Raw genomic sequence first — 15,223 nt, 5'->3', positions numbered from 1 at the left:
AATCACAAAGGTATATATAGGTGTGGTCGGGATTTTGGGTAATAAGTTCCTGCTCCAATTATAATATTTTAGTGGACGGGGCATAATAATTATAGCAACTCAGCGGTAGTGTCGTTTTGGGAAATAATGATATCCGCAAAGGAATAACGTTGGCGGAACTGCGAAGAAAAAATTATAAACAATAAATAAAGAATATAAATAAATAGCATTACATTAGCATACAGTAAATATAGTCCGGTCTCCACGTGTGGTGAATATAAAAATGCAAATGCAATAGTGACTAGAAATACTCGACTGCCTCGGCAACGTAACTATACGACGGGCGCGCTACGTCAGCGCTCGGAGGTCGTAGGTTCGGATACTTTTCCGCGTAGTAATATTAGGTTATTCTGCTTAGTATCAGCTATTCCTGCGCGATATAATGATAAGCTCGCCCCATATCACATAATGGGACACTTGGCTAAAAATGAGTGGCCTGATTGTACCTCTGCCCACCTCTTCGGGGGTAATAGCATGATGTACACAAATTGAGAACCTTCTTCATTTTGTGATGTCAGTTAAAATATCGTTAGGTGACTTACCAAATATTATGTAACTATACGATATTTGACTTTTTTTTTCTTACGTTTAGCAAATATTTATCTCAAAAATTCTAACACAGAAAGATAGATTAAAATATGGTAAAAACCAATAAGTCATAAACCATTGGATTTTGATAGAAGGGCTTAGTGTAATGAAGAGATGCAATACGCGCACGTGACGTCATCGACAATAACTGCGTGCAAAAGAAAGAGATGAAGTTATATCTCCACTATGCGTCAAGTCCTGGACACTGCAATATTTGAAATGTGAATTACTGCCTCTTGTCCTAACCAATTTTAATGCAGTTTTCATACAAGGGCTTCTTTTTTGTACCGTTTGCTGTTCCATAAAAAATAATGTACAAAATCAGACAGGAATATACCTTATCCTACACAAGAATTTCGGGGATTGGTATACACAAAATAAAACCACAATGCACATATAAATCAATAAAATATTTAATATCACAAAAAGGCAGGTGAGCCAGGGTAGTAAACCAGCTTTTTATGTACTGTTCCAAGTGGCAAAAAATGCTTAAAGACATCTATAGCTTTAACTTGTTTGACTGAAACCGTGATCAAACGATATATGCGTCAATAAAAAAAAACATCACAAAGACATCTTAGATCCATTAGTTAATTCTCAAAAACTGTGATTTGATAATCACTAAGAAGCTATCCATCTTGAAAACAACACATAGAATTACCATGAAATTTTTAACATGTTTTTCAGTGCCAATAAGAATAAAATTGTACTTTTTTTTATATGAGGTCACAAATCACATCAGAACAGACAAAATCTGAGTGTTCAAACCTGGCAGGCAACCTTGTGTATCTTTAAAACTAAATATAAATATGTATTCAATCAATTTACAAATGTGATAACTTTTAATATGCATTATCTACTGTAACACTTAACCAACTCCCTATAAATATGGCTTGACCATGTTCAGGAATCCACAGAAAATAAGTCAGTTTAGATATTGTAGTATACATATCAAAATATACGAGATCCGGAAAGTCCACAAAACAACATGAGAGTGTGAGTGAGAGACATCGCTCTACGAAGTCAAAACTAATTGAATATCTCTTTCTGAAGCAATGTGAGATTGTCACTGCTGAGTATTATATCTTTTTCTATTTTCAAGTGTAATATTTACTGCTCAATTTTGTACTTCCAATATTTGCTAAAAGCAATTTGATAATCTTTAAACCATTGTAATAAGGCTCGAGTAGTAATAGGACTGGTAACAACCATTTAAATCATAAAAACAAAGTAGCGCAAGGTCAAGCATTGCCTAATTTACAAATATTTTTAAAAAAATTGCACACAAAATCAATTCAGCACGCTCATGAGGAAATCCTCTACCAATTGAGCTAAGTTATAAGTCATTAATAATCCCGAATTTCCAATCACCAAGTCAATCAATGACTACACAAAACATCACTGTTCACTCTCAATACGTATTTCTACAACTTCACCATTCTCGATAACGTAAGTTTTGGCACTATCCGTAACATTATCTTCATATCCAGACATTTGCTTGAAATATTCCACAATATCTTCTGCATTAGGATTGTCTGGTAATATAAAATTATTCTCTTGCGTTGGTTCATTCTTTACATCTTCCATTAGGTCTATATTGTCCTCATCTAGCTTCTTGAAGTAATTTTGTCGCGGTGTGTCGCTTTTGAACACAATCTTCGCGGCTTGTTTCATCTCTGCTTCGCTTAGCATAGGTAACTTTTTGAAGAACATCTGCAAAGTATAAATTTATCAAAATATGTAAGGGATGAAGCCCAATTTGCATTTTCACGAATTCAGATATTCTGGACAAACATGAAATAGAAAAATGCGTTTGTGTATAAAACTTTATAGATATTTAAACAAGAGTGATTGGTGGGTTTGAAGTGCAACGTGCCGATGATGCGCGTGATTGGTTCCTCAGTGGATGCTAGTCGTCTATTGGCTTACACGTGCCATGCGGTTATTATACTTGTACACTGTCCTGCATTACTATGTCATATGCGCTCATAATTATATGTACTGTTTACTCTAATTGCTTATGAAGAAACATTGTCTAACTACCCACTGGGTATCTGACTATTCTACAATCTGCTAGCACAGCTAATCACCTGCCTATTGCGTATTCAACTAATAATTTAATAAATAACTACCTTCCGAGTCATTATGGCCAATCCGTGTTCATTCTTCATATGTGTTTTGAGCAGTGACATACGTGGATACCTGAAAATAAATGTTATTACTGCTATAGTATTATAATAATTATATAAACTCAGCATTGAGTTTTTTTTAAAATATATAGTATTCTTCAATTAGAATAATTTTAATAGTTGACCCGTTCCTTTTTTGTGCTATTCAACACAGTGATGAAACACCCCTAACAGTGACGGGAATAATAAGGGTCCTAACTCTCCAACATAAGATGTAAAATGGTTTACCTCTTGGGACATATCTGGCACGCGTGAGGCGGCGGCAGGTTCCTGTGCACCCTGTCCACGTGCAGCTGCAGCGCTTGCTTCTGCGCGAACCGACGCTCGCACAGGTCACAACCGAACTTACGAACCGCTGAAACAACGCATTTTTTTATATATGTTTATGGTTAATGGTCCAAGTAGCAACTTTCACCTGTTTTTATTATCAAGCAGTCCGCGTGATTAGCGCTTCCCGTGGACTTTAGCAATAACTCCCTTAGAAAGTTAAAATAAAACGCGACTCGTATGCCGATGTTAAATTTTGATGTCAGTGATTGGTTGAGAGACCAATGCGTCAGTCACATGTTGGTCCCTCAACCATTTCGAATAAAATGACACGGAGTTGTGTCGTGTTTATTTGCCACAATCTTAGCATACTTTGATTTTTTCTGTACATTATACCCCTTATTCATAGACGTTATTTATCTAAGGATTGAGCATTGCTGTAATAACAAGCCTGTTTCTCAGCTTTGTTTATCTGACAGCCAACTAGATTCAAGTTGTATCTCAATATTAGCCAATCACAACGACCCTGTCTGTCTACGCACTGCGAAGGCTGCCATGCTGTCAGCACTGAAAAACAGACTTGTTATCATAGCAATGCTCCTTAGATAAAAAACGTCTATGAATAAGAGAGTATATCTTTACCAATATCGATTAACACTTGCATAAAAATGCACTATGTTCTTGGTTGGTACAATGCTATCCTGTATTTACAAACTGTACATACCCCGGTGTGTGTCCATGTGGGCGACGAGTGCCGCCTTCATCTTGAAGGAACGCTGGCAGTGATCACAAATGTACTGTTCATCTGAGTGTTTCTTCACGTGACGCTAGAACAATGAACATTATGTTAAAACATTCTTATTGCGTACACCACAAAGTACCCAAAATTTCGAAATTCATAAAAGCGCTTGCCAGACTTACAGCTGTTTTCAATACCCGATCCCTCTATCTCAATCTTCGATAGAATTCTGAGAATGGACTAAATAACTTATTTGTAAGCATGTCAAAAAATCTTTGTTCTGATTGTTTTTTTATGCGATAGATCGAGAAAACCGTTTGGGATAGTTTATTGAAAATGGCGGTTATAAAGCAGAAATAAAAAAAAAGAGATGGGCTTATTTGTACTTTTCTTTAACTTGATTAGTAGTATTGATGTAGTTGGTTCCTTCTTTACAAATCAATGGGCTAGACAAGGACTGTGTGACACTTATAGAAAAAATGTCATTTTTTTTTCATTTTTATATTTTATTATTTATTCAATCTACCATCGGCATTCTTATTCATAATTAGATGTTATCTCGGTGGGGTATTTATATACAGACTAAATCATAATAATTACAATATACGACCTCGCGCCGTGGCACGACATCGTACATCACAACATATCAACTACAACTTTAATTAACGAGATTGAAAGTTAAGGCAGAGCCTAACATTGATCCAATGCATTTCAAATTCTCAATACTCACGACTAACGCGGAGTAGGAGGTGTAAGCGGCGGGACACTCGTGACACTGGAACGGTCTCTCACCACGGTGCAGATATGTGTGGGACATCAGGTTGTTCTTCGTATAGAATTCTGCTGAGCACTCCGTGCATGTGAACCGTGGGCTGGGCATACACATGGTTAAATACAGACAAACATAGCCTTAATCGACAAATAAAATACTTGTCTAGAATTGTATATATATCGAAGATATAAGAAACTTTCTATAAAACGACTATTAACTATTCTATAAACAACTTTCTATTAAGACCATGCATATCAGTATAATGGGCTTGCAAACATTCCTATTAAGAATATGGTATTTGCAGCTTTGTTACACAAGATTCAAATCAGTGAGATTTCTATATTTTCAATTAACCCAACCCTTTGATGACAATATCAAAGTGAAATAGTAAATCATAGGCTTAATATCCACACAGTGTAGAAAAAGGGTTTCTTCTAGTCCTGTTACAGTGTTAATAATGATACGCACAATGACACCCTGGGCGGCTGCGTGAAGCGGTAGTCGAGGTACGGTCGACTCCTGCCCTTATTGCCGAGGAAAGCAGCGCGAGCCTTCAACACCACTCGCTTGTCCCGCGCTGTACACCGCTTCTCGTGTTTATACAAGTTTGTTGTACTGAAAAATAAATAGTTTTCTTACATTTTATGTAATACTGAAATAAATTGCACATTGGATGAAAAATTGTTTGCCTCTCACCTCCTGAAATCAACTCCGCACGCATAACATATTAGATACCGTGGACCATGTTTCTCTTGGTAGTGGCGACCGGCTGCTGGTAACGTCTCTGACTGGTGACCACACTGAGGGCAACTATAAACTCATGGTTGTTATGTAAATATAAAACTTTATAATGATATTCAAAAAACCTATTTTTAATTCGTTTTCATTATGTGAAGTGAAAGAAAAACAAATAAGACAATACAAATAATATATTTTTTTTTTTATTATTTGCTATGTTGTGCAAGTTAACACTTAATTTTACATACTATAAAATTACAAACACTTACTCGAAAAATGCTTCATTCTGGACAAAGTAACCCTGTGGTAATGGTGGACGCTTCACACTCCTCATTATCTCACACAAAGTCTTCACCAACAACTTTTTATTTTTCCTCAGTTCAGGATACTGGTCCCTCAAGTCCTCTACAAAAGACTTTTGCTCATGGACTTTGAGCATGGCTCTCCGTGACTTTTCTCTCTTTGGCTTTCTTTCAATCTCTTCCGGTACATATTCATCATCATATGCTGTGTAATCTAATTCATAGTCTTCTGAAGGTTCCTCTGGCTTGATCGTCTCTAAATACTCGTTGAACTATAAAATAATATAAAACTGGTCAAAAACTTTGAAGAGCCCATCTTAGCTCAACATTATATTCAATAGTCATAAGCAATACTATTTTAAATACATATAAATAGTTGAAACGCTAATTGACTTAAGCAACATTTTTTTGCGACACTAAGTTTCATACATATTTAAAATCAGCACCTTTTTCTATTTTTCTTTAAACACATTCAAATTTTTTAAAAAATGGTTGCTTAAGTCAATTAGCCTTTTAACTGTCGATATATTTGTGGGGATCTTGCAATTTTATTGTTATATAGGGTTATTTTTACATAGCGTTACCAAATGAAGCCACATATATCTTTTAGAAAATAATGCTACAATAAACTTGAACTGAAGATGTGAATAAACAAGCATAAGTTTGTATAAATGAATATTAATAAAAAATAATTTTAATTTAACGCACCATAATGCCACTACTACTGTAAGACTTCACATTATCACATTTTCAGTCAAAAATATGCATGAGCCATATTCACAAGATTCATGGATAATTTTTGGCACAATGTTAGCAGAGGTAAAGATAAGTTTGTGGTTTCATTTATTAACGCAATGTCCAAATCACCCTGTATATCATGTTGTTATAACCTTTTTACTACTGGTTTGCATTTATACTTGAGAATGAATTTGACAATACTGTGGCTCTGTTTTTAAGACAGTGTATCTAGAATTTTTCCATTTAAAAAATATATATTTCACAGTATATTGTGGTTTAGACCCAAGGTCCTTTTAGTTCACTAGAATTCAATTATTATAATTTATGCTCAAAACCATTTATACTTATATAAACACATTATACATTGATTTAGAGGAATGAACGGATTCATTTTAAAATCTAATCTAATCTAATATATAATAAATGTGAACTTAGAAAAATGTTTGTATGAATTTGTAAATCTTTTGCAATATGTAAGTACCTGAGGTTCATCGCTATCAAGATATTCAAGTTCGGTTTTAGGCTCGATTTCAATTTTAATATATTGGCCATGCTTTTCAGCTTTCTCTAATAAATCTTCTACGGGAACATTTTCTTCCTCTTCCAAATATTCCTGTTTTATTTGTATCGGCAGTGGAATATCCACTTCCCCTGACTCGTCGCCAACAATAACTAAAAACATGTCATCATCTTCCATCATAAATCACTGATTGAGTTCTTGGATAGAAATCTGTAAGCAAATTGTATTTTTCATTCTCTAGAGGATCAAAACAAACTCAACTTTGATATAATTTGACAACCCCCGCCAAATTAGCAGCCATGACAAAAATTTTCTTGCATCGGTCAGCCATGCAAAGGTGTACAATTTTTGAGTCCCTTTCAAAGATGTACGATACACGCCAATGTCATACATTTAAAATATCTTGAGGATAATTAACAATATTAAATTAATTATAATACGTAAACAGGAATGCAGAAAGGTATAAAATCTAGAATGAAATTTATATGATTCATAAAGTTTACCTTTACAGCAAAATCCAAATCCACTATGTAACTTTTCCCAAAGACACTTTTTCCTTTGCCTACTTTAGAATTGCAAGAGCAAATAAATATTATTGATCTGTCATGTTGAAAATTAAAATTCAAAGGCAATGTTATTTTCTCTTTCCATATATATTATAATTTATAATTATTCTCTCTGATTTTATCTTTGTCAAATAATTACAGAATATTTATATTATGTAGGTAATAATAATATTATGTTATTAAGAATTATCGATATCTAGACCACTCACTCGTCGTTTCGTTCATTTTACGAAATTTTTGTATCTTAGATATAAGAAAGAGGAGACACGAAATTTTGCGCAATATTGTACGCGTTTGTTTGTTTAATTTTTTGTTTGGGTAATTAAATAGGTATAAAAAATATAAGTAACTAGGTGTTTATTTGTATTAAAAATGATTTAGGTGAAATTTAAAGATAAGTTAACTATGTAAAAATAATATATTATTTGAGGTACCTAAAGACTGGAGTAAGTTTGAAACCCAGGCAATGACGTGTAATAAAATATAATTCAAATAGTCGAAAATGTTTCCCTAGATGCCGTTGTACAATTTATGAGTTTTACTCAAGAAACTTATATCCAATTTTACTAATTATTCGCGAAATCTAGGCCTTCATCTGACTGTTAACTGATAAGCGGCTACTGCGTAGACGAAACAACTTTCTCCGCCTGTAGACTGCTGGCATCCCTTTGAGAGCGACATTAGAAAAAAGTCTATTTGTTAAGCGTGTTTTGACAGCCTAGGTAATTAATATTATCCGGGTATTACTTCGCCCAAAGACTAGCCCCCTTATTCATGGACGTTATTTATCTAAGGACGGAGCATTGCTGTGATAACAAGTCTGTTTCTCAGCTTTGTTTATCTGTCAGCCAACTAGATTCAAGTTGTATCTCAATATTAGCCAATCACAACGACCCTATGTCTACGCACTGCGAAGGCTGCCATGCCGTCAGCACTGAGAAACAAACTTGTTATCACAGCAATGCTCCGTGCTTAGATAAATAACTTCTATGAATAAGGGGGTAATGAATAAATACTTACCGCCTGCTTATAATAAAAAACATGGACGCGCTGTCAGCGGCCAGCCTTAAATCTTGTAGGAACTGTGAATAAAATAAATATCAAGGAAGTAATGTCCGAAGAGCCTAGGCCTAGTACTCTCATAGTATCAATATTATTCGACATTTCATTTTTTAACATATTCCAATTTATATAAGTACTTTAGGAAACAAGATCTAAAATTACGAGACCCATATTTTTTCTTTTTTCATAACTCAGTGAGTTTGGAAAACAGTACCTAGTTAACGAAACGCTGAAAAAGTGTGAATCTTTTTTTTTCACATACGATTGTTAACTTAGGAGCCATTGAAATATTTCTTGACAATGTTGATTAGGAGATTAACAAATAAAAAAAAATGATATATTTAATATTCTTATTATAGTATGGTATGCCTGTACAACAATACTTTTTAATGGAAATTAATGTTTGATACATGTTGAAAACATATTAAACATGATGCTTATTGAAGCATTACATCAATTCACAAACTATATTTTTTAGAATTAACTTAAATGAAGTATCACAATTCACAAAAAGGTGTCAGGCTCAATTAGTGCACTCATTTTCACCTTGTATTGTTCCATGAGGTGAAAAAATTACTCATTTCTTTTATTAACAGGTCACACACTCACTACAACATCCATCATTGTTCACTTCCATAATGTATTTCGTAAACCTCACCATTTTTAACAATTAAAGTTTTTAGGCTGTCCACATTCCCTTCACATTCGGCCTTTTGTTTGTAATATTCTATAATATCTTCCACACTAACATTATTTGGTAGGATAAAATTATCTTCATTCTGCCCCGATTCTTCCATTGCATTGTCCAGCGAATTCACTTCATCTTTGCCTAACATCTGTGATAACTTATTGAGCTGTGAGTCGGTTTTGAACACTATTTTTGCGGTCTGCTCCATCTCTGCTTTGGTTAACGTTGGCAATTTCTTATAGAACATCTGTAAACACATATTAATATAAAAATTGGTTCAAACAAATTAAATATATAAACCCACCGAAAGTAATAAATCTATACTATTATATAAAGCTGAAGAGTTTCTTTGTTTGTTTGTTTGAACGCGCTAATCTCAGGAACTACCAGTCCAAATTGAAAAATTCTTTTTGCGTTGGATAGCCCTTTGTTCGTGGAGTGCTATAGGCTATATATCATCACGCTATACCCAATGGGAGCGGGGCAGTAATGGCTAATCTCAGGAACTACCGGTCCAAACTGAAAAATTCTTTTTGTGTTGGATAGCCCTTTGTTCGTGGAGTGCTATAGGCTATATATCATCACGCTATACCCAATGGGAGCGGAGCAGTAATGGCTAATCTCAGGAACTACCGATTCGAACAGAAAATTTTTTTTTGTGTTGAATAGCCCTTTGTTTGTGGAGTGCTCTAAGTTATATATCATCACGCTATGACCAATAGGAACGGAGCAGTAATGAAACATGTTGAAAAACGGGAACAATTTATTAGTTTTGAGAACTTCCGTTGCGTGCGCTGCGTAAACGGTTAAAGTTATGCAACAATGATGTATGACGGGATTGTTCCTCTTAAAAAGTTCTAAAAAATATATTATAAAACAAAGCCCTCCGCTGCATCTGTCTGCCTGAACGTGTTAAACTCAAAAACTACCCAACGTATTAAGATGAAATTTGGTATGGAGACAGTGTTAGACCTTGCGAAGAACATAGGCTCCCGGGGAACTACTATTTTTATAACGGAAAACTTTAGCCTGAAAAACTTTATAACGCGGGCGGAGCCGCGGGCAAAAGCTAGTACATTAATAAGTGAAAAGGAAGTACGGCCCCCAACGACGCGAAGCCCCAGACGAAAGCAAAAAAAAAGTTTCCCTAATCTAAGTTACGTCAGTAAGATCGTAATTTAACAGTTTCGTCAATAAGATAGTAATTTAACAGTTTCCTCAGTAAGATAGTAATTTAACAGTTTCCTCAGTAAGATCGTAATTTAACAATTTTGTAAGTAAGATCGTAATTTAACAGTTTCGTCAATAAGATAGTAATATAACAGTTTCATCAGTAAGATCGTAATTTAAGTGTCATGAGTAAAATCGTAATATAACAGTTTCATCAGTAAGATTGTAATTTAACAGTGTCATCAGTAAGATCGTAATTTTACAGTTACGTCAGTAAGGTCGTAATTTAACAGTTTCGTCGCTAAGATCGTAATTTAACAATTTCGTCAGTAAAATTGTAATTTAACAGTTTCATCGGTAAGATCGTAAAACAGGTCCTCCAAACCCAGCGCCAGGCCCCTGTAAACGCGGGACTCCGAGCGGTTGCCGGTTCCCCTTCCTTTAAGGCGCCTCGGGTCGCCGTAAACGTAATATTTACCTTTGGCGTCATTATGGTAAGTCCATGTTCGTTTTTCATATGAGTTTTGAGCAGCGACATACGTGGATACCTGCGAAAAAAGTATTATTAGTTTTCTGACATTATAAAGTCCGACACTAAGGCGGTATACGCCGCAACAAAGCGCTTAATCATTTTAAAAGAATGTATAATTTTCTTGTTAATATTGTTTAACAGTAACAGTGGCTTGGGATCATATAACAGAACTCGAAAGAAGTCAACAGTAAATTCTGGCATCCCGTTTTTTCTTGGCCAGTAATCAGTATCCATACCGAATATATAAATATTATTAGATAAAAAACGTTTATGAATAAGGGGTTTAGAATATTGCGTACCAACCGACAACTATGTTCTTTATATATTTCTGAGCAGCAAAAATTACATCGTATTCTTCAATTAGAATAATTTTAATAGTCGATCCGTTCCTTTTTTGTGCTATTCAATACAGTGATGTGACACACTTAACAGTGACGGGAGTAATAAGGGTCCTAACTCTCCAACATAAGATGTAAAATGGTTTACCTCTTGGGACATATCTGGCACGCGTGAGGCGGCGGCAGGTTCCTGTGCACCCTGTCCACGTGCAGCTGCAGCGCTTGCTTCTGCGCGAACCGACGCTCGCACAGGTCACAACCGAACTTACGCACCGCTGAAACAATACAAGTTAGGGCTAGATGAAGATTTTATATGGACTAGAAGTATTTTGCATGGTTGATACTTTTATTTATTACCAAGATTTAATGATCCTGAAAACCATTTAAAGGTAAGCTTTTTTCGTGTAATTACCAAAAGTCGATGTTGCATTCGATAGTTTGTCACTTTTTAAATGTTGTAGATTATAAACCTAATTTAATGATTTTTTTGCACTTGTGTCATTATAGTTCTAAAGGCGCGATATGTTAATTCAGGACATGGTATATCCATGGGAAAAATTTACAAATTTCATCCGAATCCATTCATTGGTAACTGTATTTACTTTATCAAACATCCAAACATTTCCACATATAATATTAGTACTATATCTACATACCTCGATGAGTGTCCATGTGAGCGACCAGTGCCACCTTCACCTTGAACGATTTCTGACAATGGTCGCAGATATACTCTATGTCCGTGTGTTTCTTCACGTGCCTCTGTAATTACACGTTTAATCAATTGTTACTTTAGCAACCCGAAGTTAGAATTTGGGCGGGTATACATTAGAAATAAAAAAAAAATGTACTAAACATCTACTGAGTACCCTCTTTTTAATAAAAATCTTTTTCGCTTATTTATTCTGCATTTGTCGCAATTAGACCTACATATAGTGTACTAATACTATACCTAGTTTATTATAACAAGTAAATATGCTTACAGCTAATGCCGAATAGGAGGTGTAAGCGGCGGGACACTCATGACACTGGAACTGCCTCTCCCCGCGGTGTAAACTGATGTGCGACATCAGGGTACACTTCGACCGGAATTCCGCTGAACACTCATTGCATTGAAACCTGTTGCGAATAAAATATATACGACTACAGTACAGTACAAGTTGTGCAATTCTTTTACGACGGGATAGTAGTTGCGTTATAGATCATTGTATCCACGATGACGCGTTCCCACTACTTTCCCTAATCGTTTAGTGTTCGTGAGCAGCTTGAATGACTATCGTGTACTGGATTCGAAAAGCTGCTGTATTTTAACTTAGTATTTTGTATTTCTGGCATAAGACGCCATATAAATGTAATTATGGAAGCCAAGTGTCTACTTTGGTTATACTTACGGTTTGGTGATGTGCTTGACGTAGGGTCTGCCGCGGCCCTTGTTGCCTAGAATGGCCGCGCGAGCCATAAGCACTATGCGCTGGTCCCGAGATATGCACCGCTTCTCATGCTTATATAGGTTTGTCGTACTAAAAATGAAACAGTGCTTGTACAACATTATTAATTGGATTTAAAAAATAATCTAAAAGATAACATACTTTCTGAGCAATATTTTATTAGCAAATATAGTTTCTAACCTCCTAAAATCAACTCCACAGGCATAACACACTAGGTATCGTGGACCATGTTTCTCTCGATAATGACGGGCAGCTGCTGGTAATGTTTCCGACTTGTGACCACATTGGGGACAACTGAAAAAATATGATTTAATGTAGGTGATGTATCATCTCGACACAAGTTATTTCATCTACGAAGACGCGCCCCACCACCTTTTGAGCGGGGCTATTGCGTAGTGTCACGGACTAGCACTTTCCCCAAAGCTATCCAGTGTAATATGCGTGCGCACTCACACTATAAGCGAGCTGCTCATGTATACTATGAGTGATTAGGGAAAATGTATGTGTGTAGTGGAATTTTTTGTACTTCAATTGACTGATGAGACTAGCAAGCCACTCGCCTGATGATATGTGACACAAACACCAACAATCAATAGCATCTATAAATGTCAGGGTCTAATTCTCAGTAATAACACTAGCTACATTGTCCAAACACGAACACAATTACAGCAACTGCACACTGTTGCTTAACACCAGGAATTGACATTGCAAATCATACCTACAATGGTGGTCCCTCGCAAGGCATCTACCATTTATTTACAACGAATATAAAGGCATAAAAATACATACTTGTAAGTTATATCTTGCTGAACAAAGTAATGTTTTGGCAATGGTGGATATTTCACATTCCTCATTATGTCACACAATGTCTTCACCAACAATGTGGTGTTACTCCTTAACTCAGGATTCCGTTTTCTCAATTCCTCAACAAATGACTTTTGTTTATCAGGACGGAGCATGGAACTGCGTTTACGGTTTTGAAATGCTTTTGTTTGCTTCTTTTTTAAGCTCCTTTGTCTGGATTTATGATCTTCAATGTCATCTACATAAGACTCATGTTCATCAAGATCATGCATAGATGCCCTTTTTGTTTTAATTGCTTTCTTTTCTTTGATTTCCTCTTCTGATGAGTATTCATTGTCGGAACCAATTTGATCTGATTCTGAATAGTCTGGTTTTTCTTCCTTAATTGTGTTTAAGTAATGCGTGAACTGAAAAGACATTTAGATATGCATAAGTATGAAACAATTATACTGGTCTCTTTGAAGTTGCATATACAAGGCCATTTTGACACTATGTTACTTAATGACACTGCATTTTTATTTTTGTGAAAATAACATTTTACAATAAGTTTTTAGCGGCGTAAAGGTAGACGCCGCCTATGGAAGGGGAAGATTTCCAGTCAGGCAGATGTTTTTGGTGAAAATATTTTTTATTCATGGATGTTTTTTGACACAATGTTGTACATGAGTATGTGATTTCATTTATTAACAGGCTGCATATAGCCTGAGCCTAGAATGTGACGTTACGATGAGAGATTATGGCAGGAATTACACCCTGTGTATGATGGTCACTATATTTATGGGTACAATAACCTATTCTAATTTATATTACTTGACCAGTTTGAAGTTAGTTGCAAATGGTATTGTAGCTGTTGTCAAGGTAAAAGATTACACCAGGACTTACTGATTAGGTCTAGAAGGTGGCTGATAAAAAGTAACTTAAAAGCTAGTTACAATTATTGGATTTCAGTGTATGTTTGCGTATTACGTCAAACAAAGCTTCATATTAAACAAAAAAAACTTGGTTGAATAAGGAATGAGGAGTAAATAGCACCAAAAGTTAGCTATGAAAATAATATTCACCTTATAACTATGGTTATTAACAGATTTTAGTTTTTTTCCTGAATAAAACATGCTGGGGATTGAAAATTACTAATATTTATTAGCCATGTTCCACTTTCACTTGTAAAACTAAAGAAAAACATTTACAATACCTGTATTGTAACTGCAATATTTATTACCTGAGATTTATTGCCGTCAAAACTCTCAAATTCAGGTTTCGGTTCAATTCCAATCTTAATATATTGACCGTGTTTTTCAGCCTTCTCTATTAATTCTTCTACTGGAAGATTTTCGTCCAATTCTATACATTCTTCTTTTATTTGTATCTGCGATGGAATTTGCAATTCTTCCGTCTCGTCGCCCACAATAACCAAAAACATATCATTATCATCCATTATAGATGACTTGCTTAAATGTTAGAATGAAAAAAATATTTTTTCCTTTACATGATTTGATTGTCCACTAAAAATACAGTAAACTAGAACTAAATTGTCTTCCTAACAAATTGATTATTTTGACATTTGAATTTTGTTAGTTTTGACAACATTGATGATGCATTACTTTTTAGTAGAAAGACGTCTTATTCTAATTTGTAACATGCGTGATGCGTCTCACTCCCTCTCTACCATGCAAAATGTATATTGAGCTTTAAAAATAGGTATATAAAACAAGACAAGAAAAAATAA

At 35.1% G+C, this 15,223-nt stretch overlaps 2 protein-coding genes across 3 annotated transcripts; both read right to left on the bottom strand.

Annotated features, from left to right (window-relative positions):
- Nucleotides 1-1,018: 1,018 nt before the first annotated feature.
- On the bottom strand, nt 1,019-7,487 carry LOC115456401 (zinc finger protein 354C). 2 transcript variants are annotated; one of them, XM_030185448.2, is made up of 10 exons: nt 7,396-7,487; nt 6,854-7,102; nt 5,602-5,906; nt 5,291-5,404; nt 5,063-5,209; nt 4,553-4,694; nt 3,808-3,910; nt 3,045-3,171; nt 2,760-2,829; nt 1,019-2,340 (listed from the first exon to the last, which is right to left on the bottom strand). In XM_030185448.2, the coding sequence occupies exons 2-10, from the start codon at nt 7,070-7,072 to the stop codon at nt 2,026-2,028; spliced, it is 1,542 nt and encodes a 513-aa protein (XP_030041308.2). In that variant the 5' UTR covers nt 7,073-7,102; nt 7,396-7,487; the 3' UTR covers nt 1,019-2,025. The 2 variants fall into 2 exon arrangements, with proteins under 2 accessions (XP_030041308.2, XP_030041315.2); XM_030185455.2 differs by lacking the exon at nt 7,396-7,487 and having other exon boundaries at nt 6,854-7,235.
- Nucleotides 7,488-8,856: 1,369 nt separating this feature from the next.
- Nucleotides 8,857-15,223, bottom strand: LOC115456392 (zinc finger protein interacting with ribonucleoprotein K; the record flags this gene model as incomplete). Its single annotated transcript, XM_030185437.2, is given in 9 exon segments — nt 8,857-9,455; nt 10,857-10,926; nt 11,397-11,523; nt 11,905-12,007; nt 12,229-12,364; nt 12,637-12,765; nt 12,874-12,987; nt 13,483-13,904; nt 14,717-15,223. Coding segments are annotated over 9 exon segments (1,632 nt in total). The 3' UTR covers nt 8,857-9,140.

This window comes from Manduca sexta, chromosome 14 (genome assembly GCF_014839805.1).
Source record: "Manduca sexta isolate Smith_Timp_Sample1 chromosome 14, JHU_Msex_v1.0, whole genome shotgun sequence".
In the NCBI taxonomy this organism is placed as follows: domain Eukaryota; kingdom Metazoa; phylum Arthropoda; class Insecta; order Lepidoptera; family Sphingidae; genus Manduca; species Manduca sexta.
Note: the sequence above shows the minus strand (reverse complement) of the source record. Positions and strands in the feature narration are given on the sequence as shown.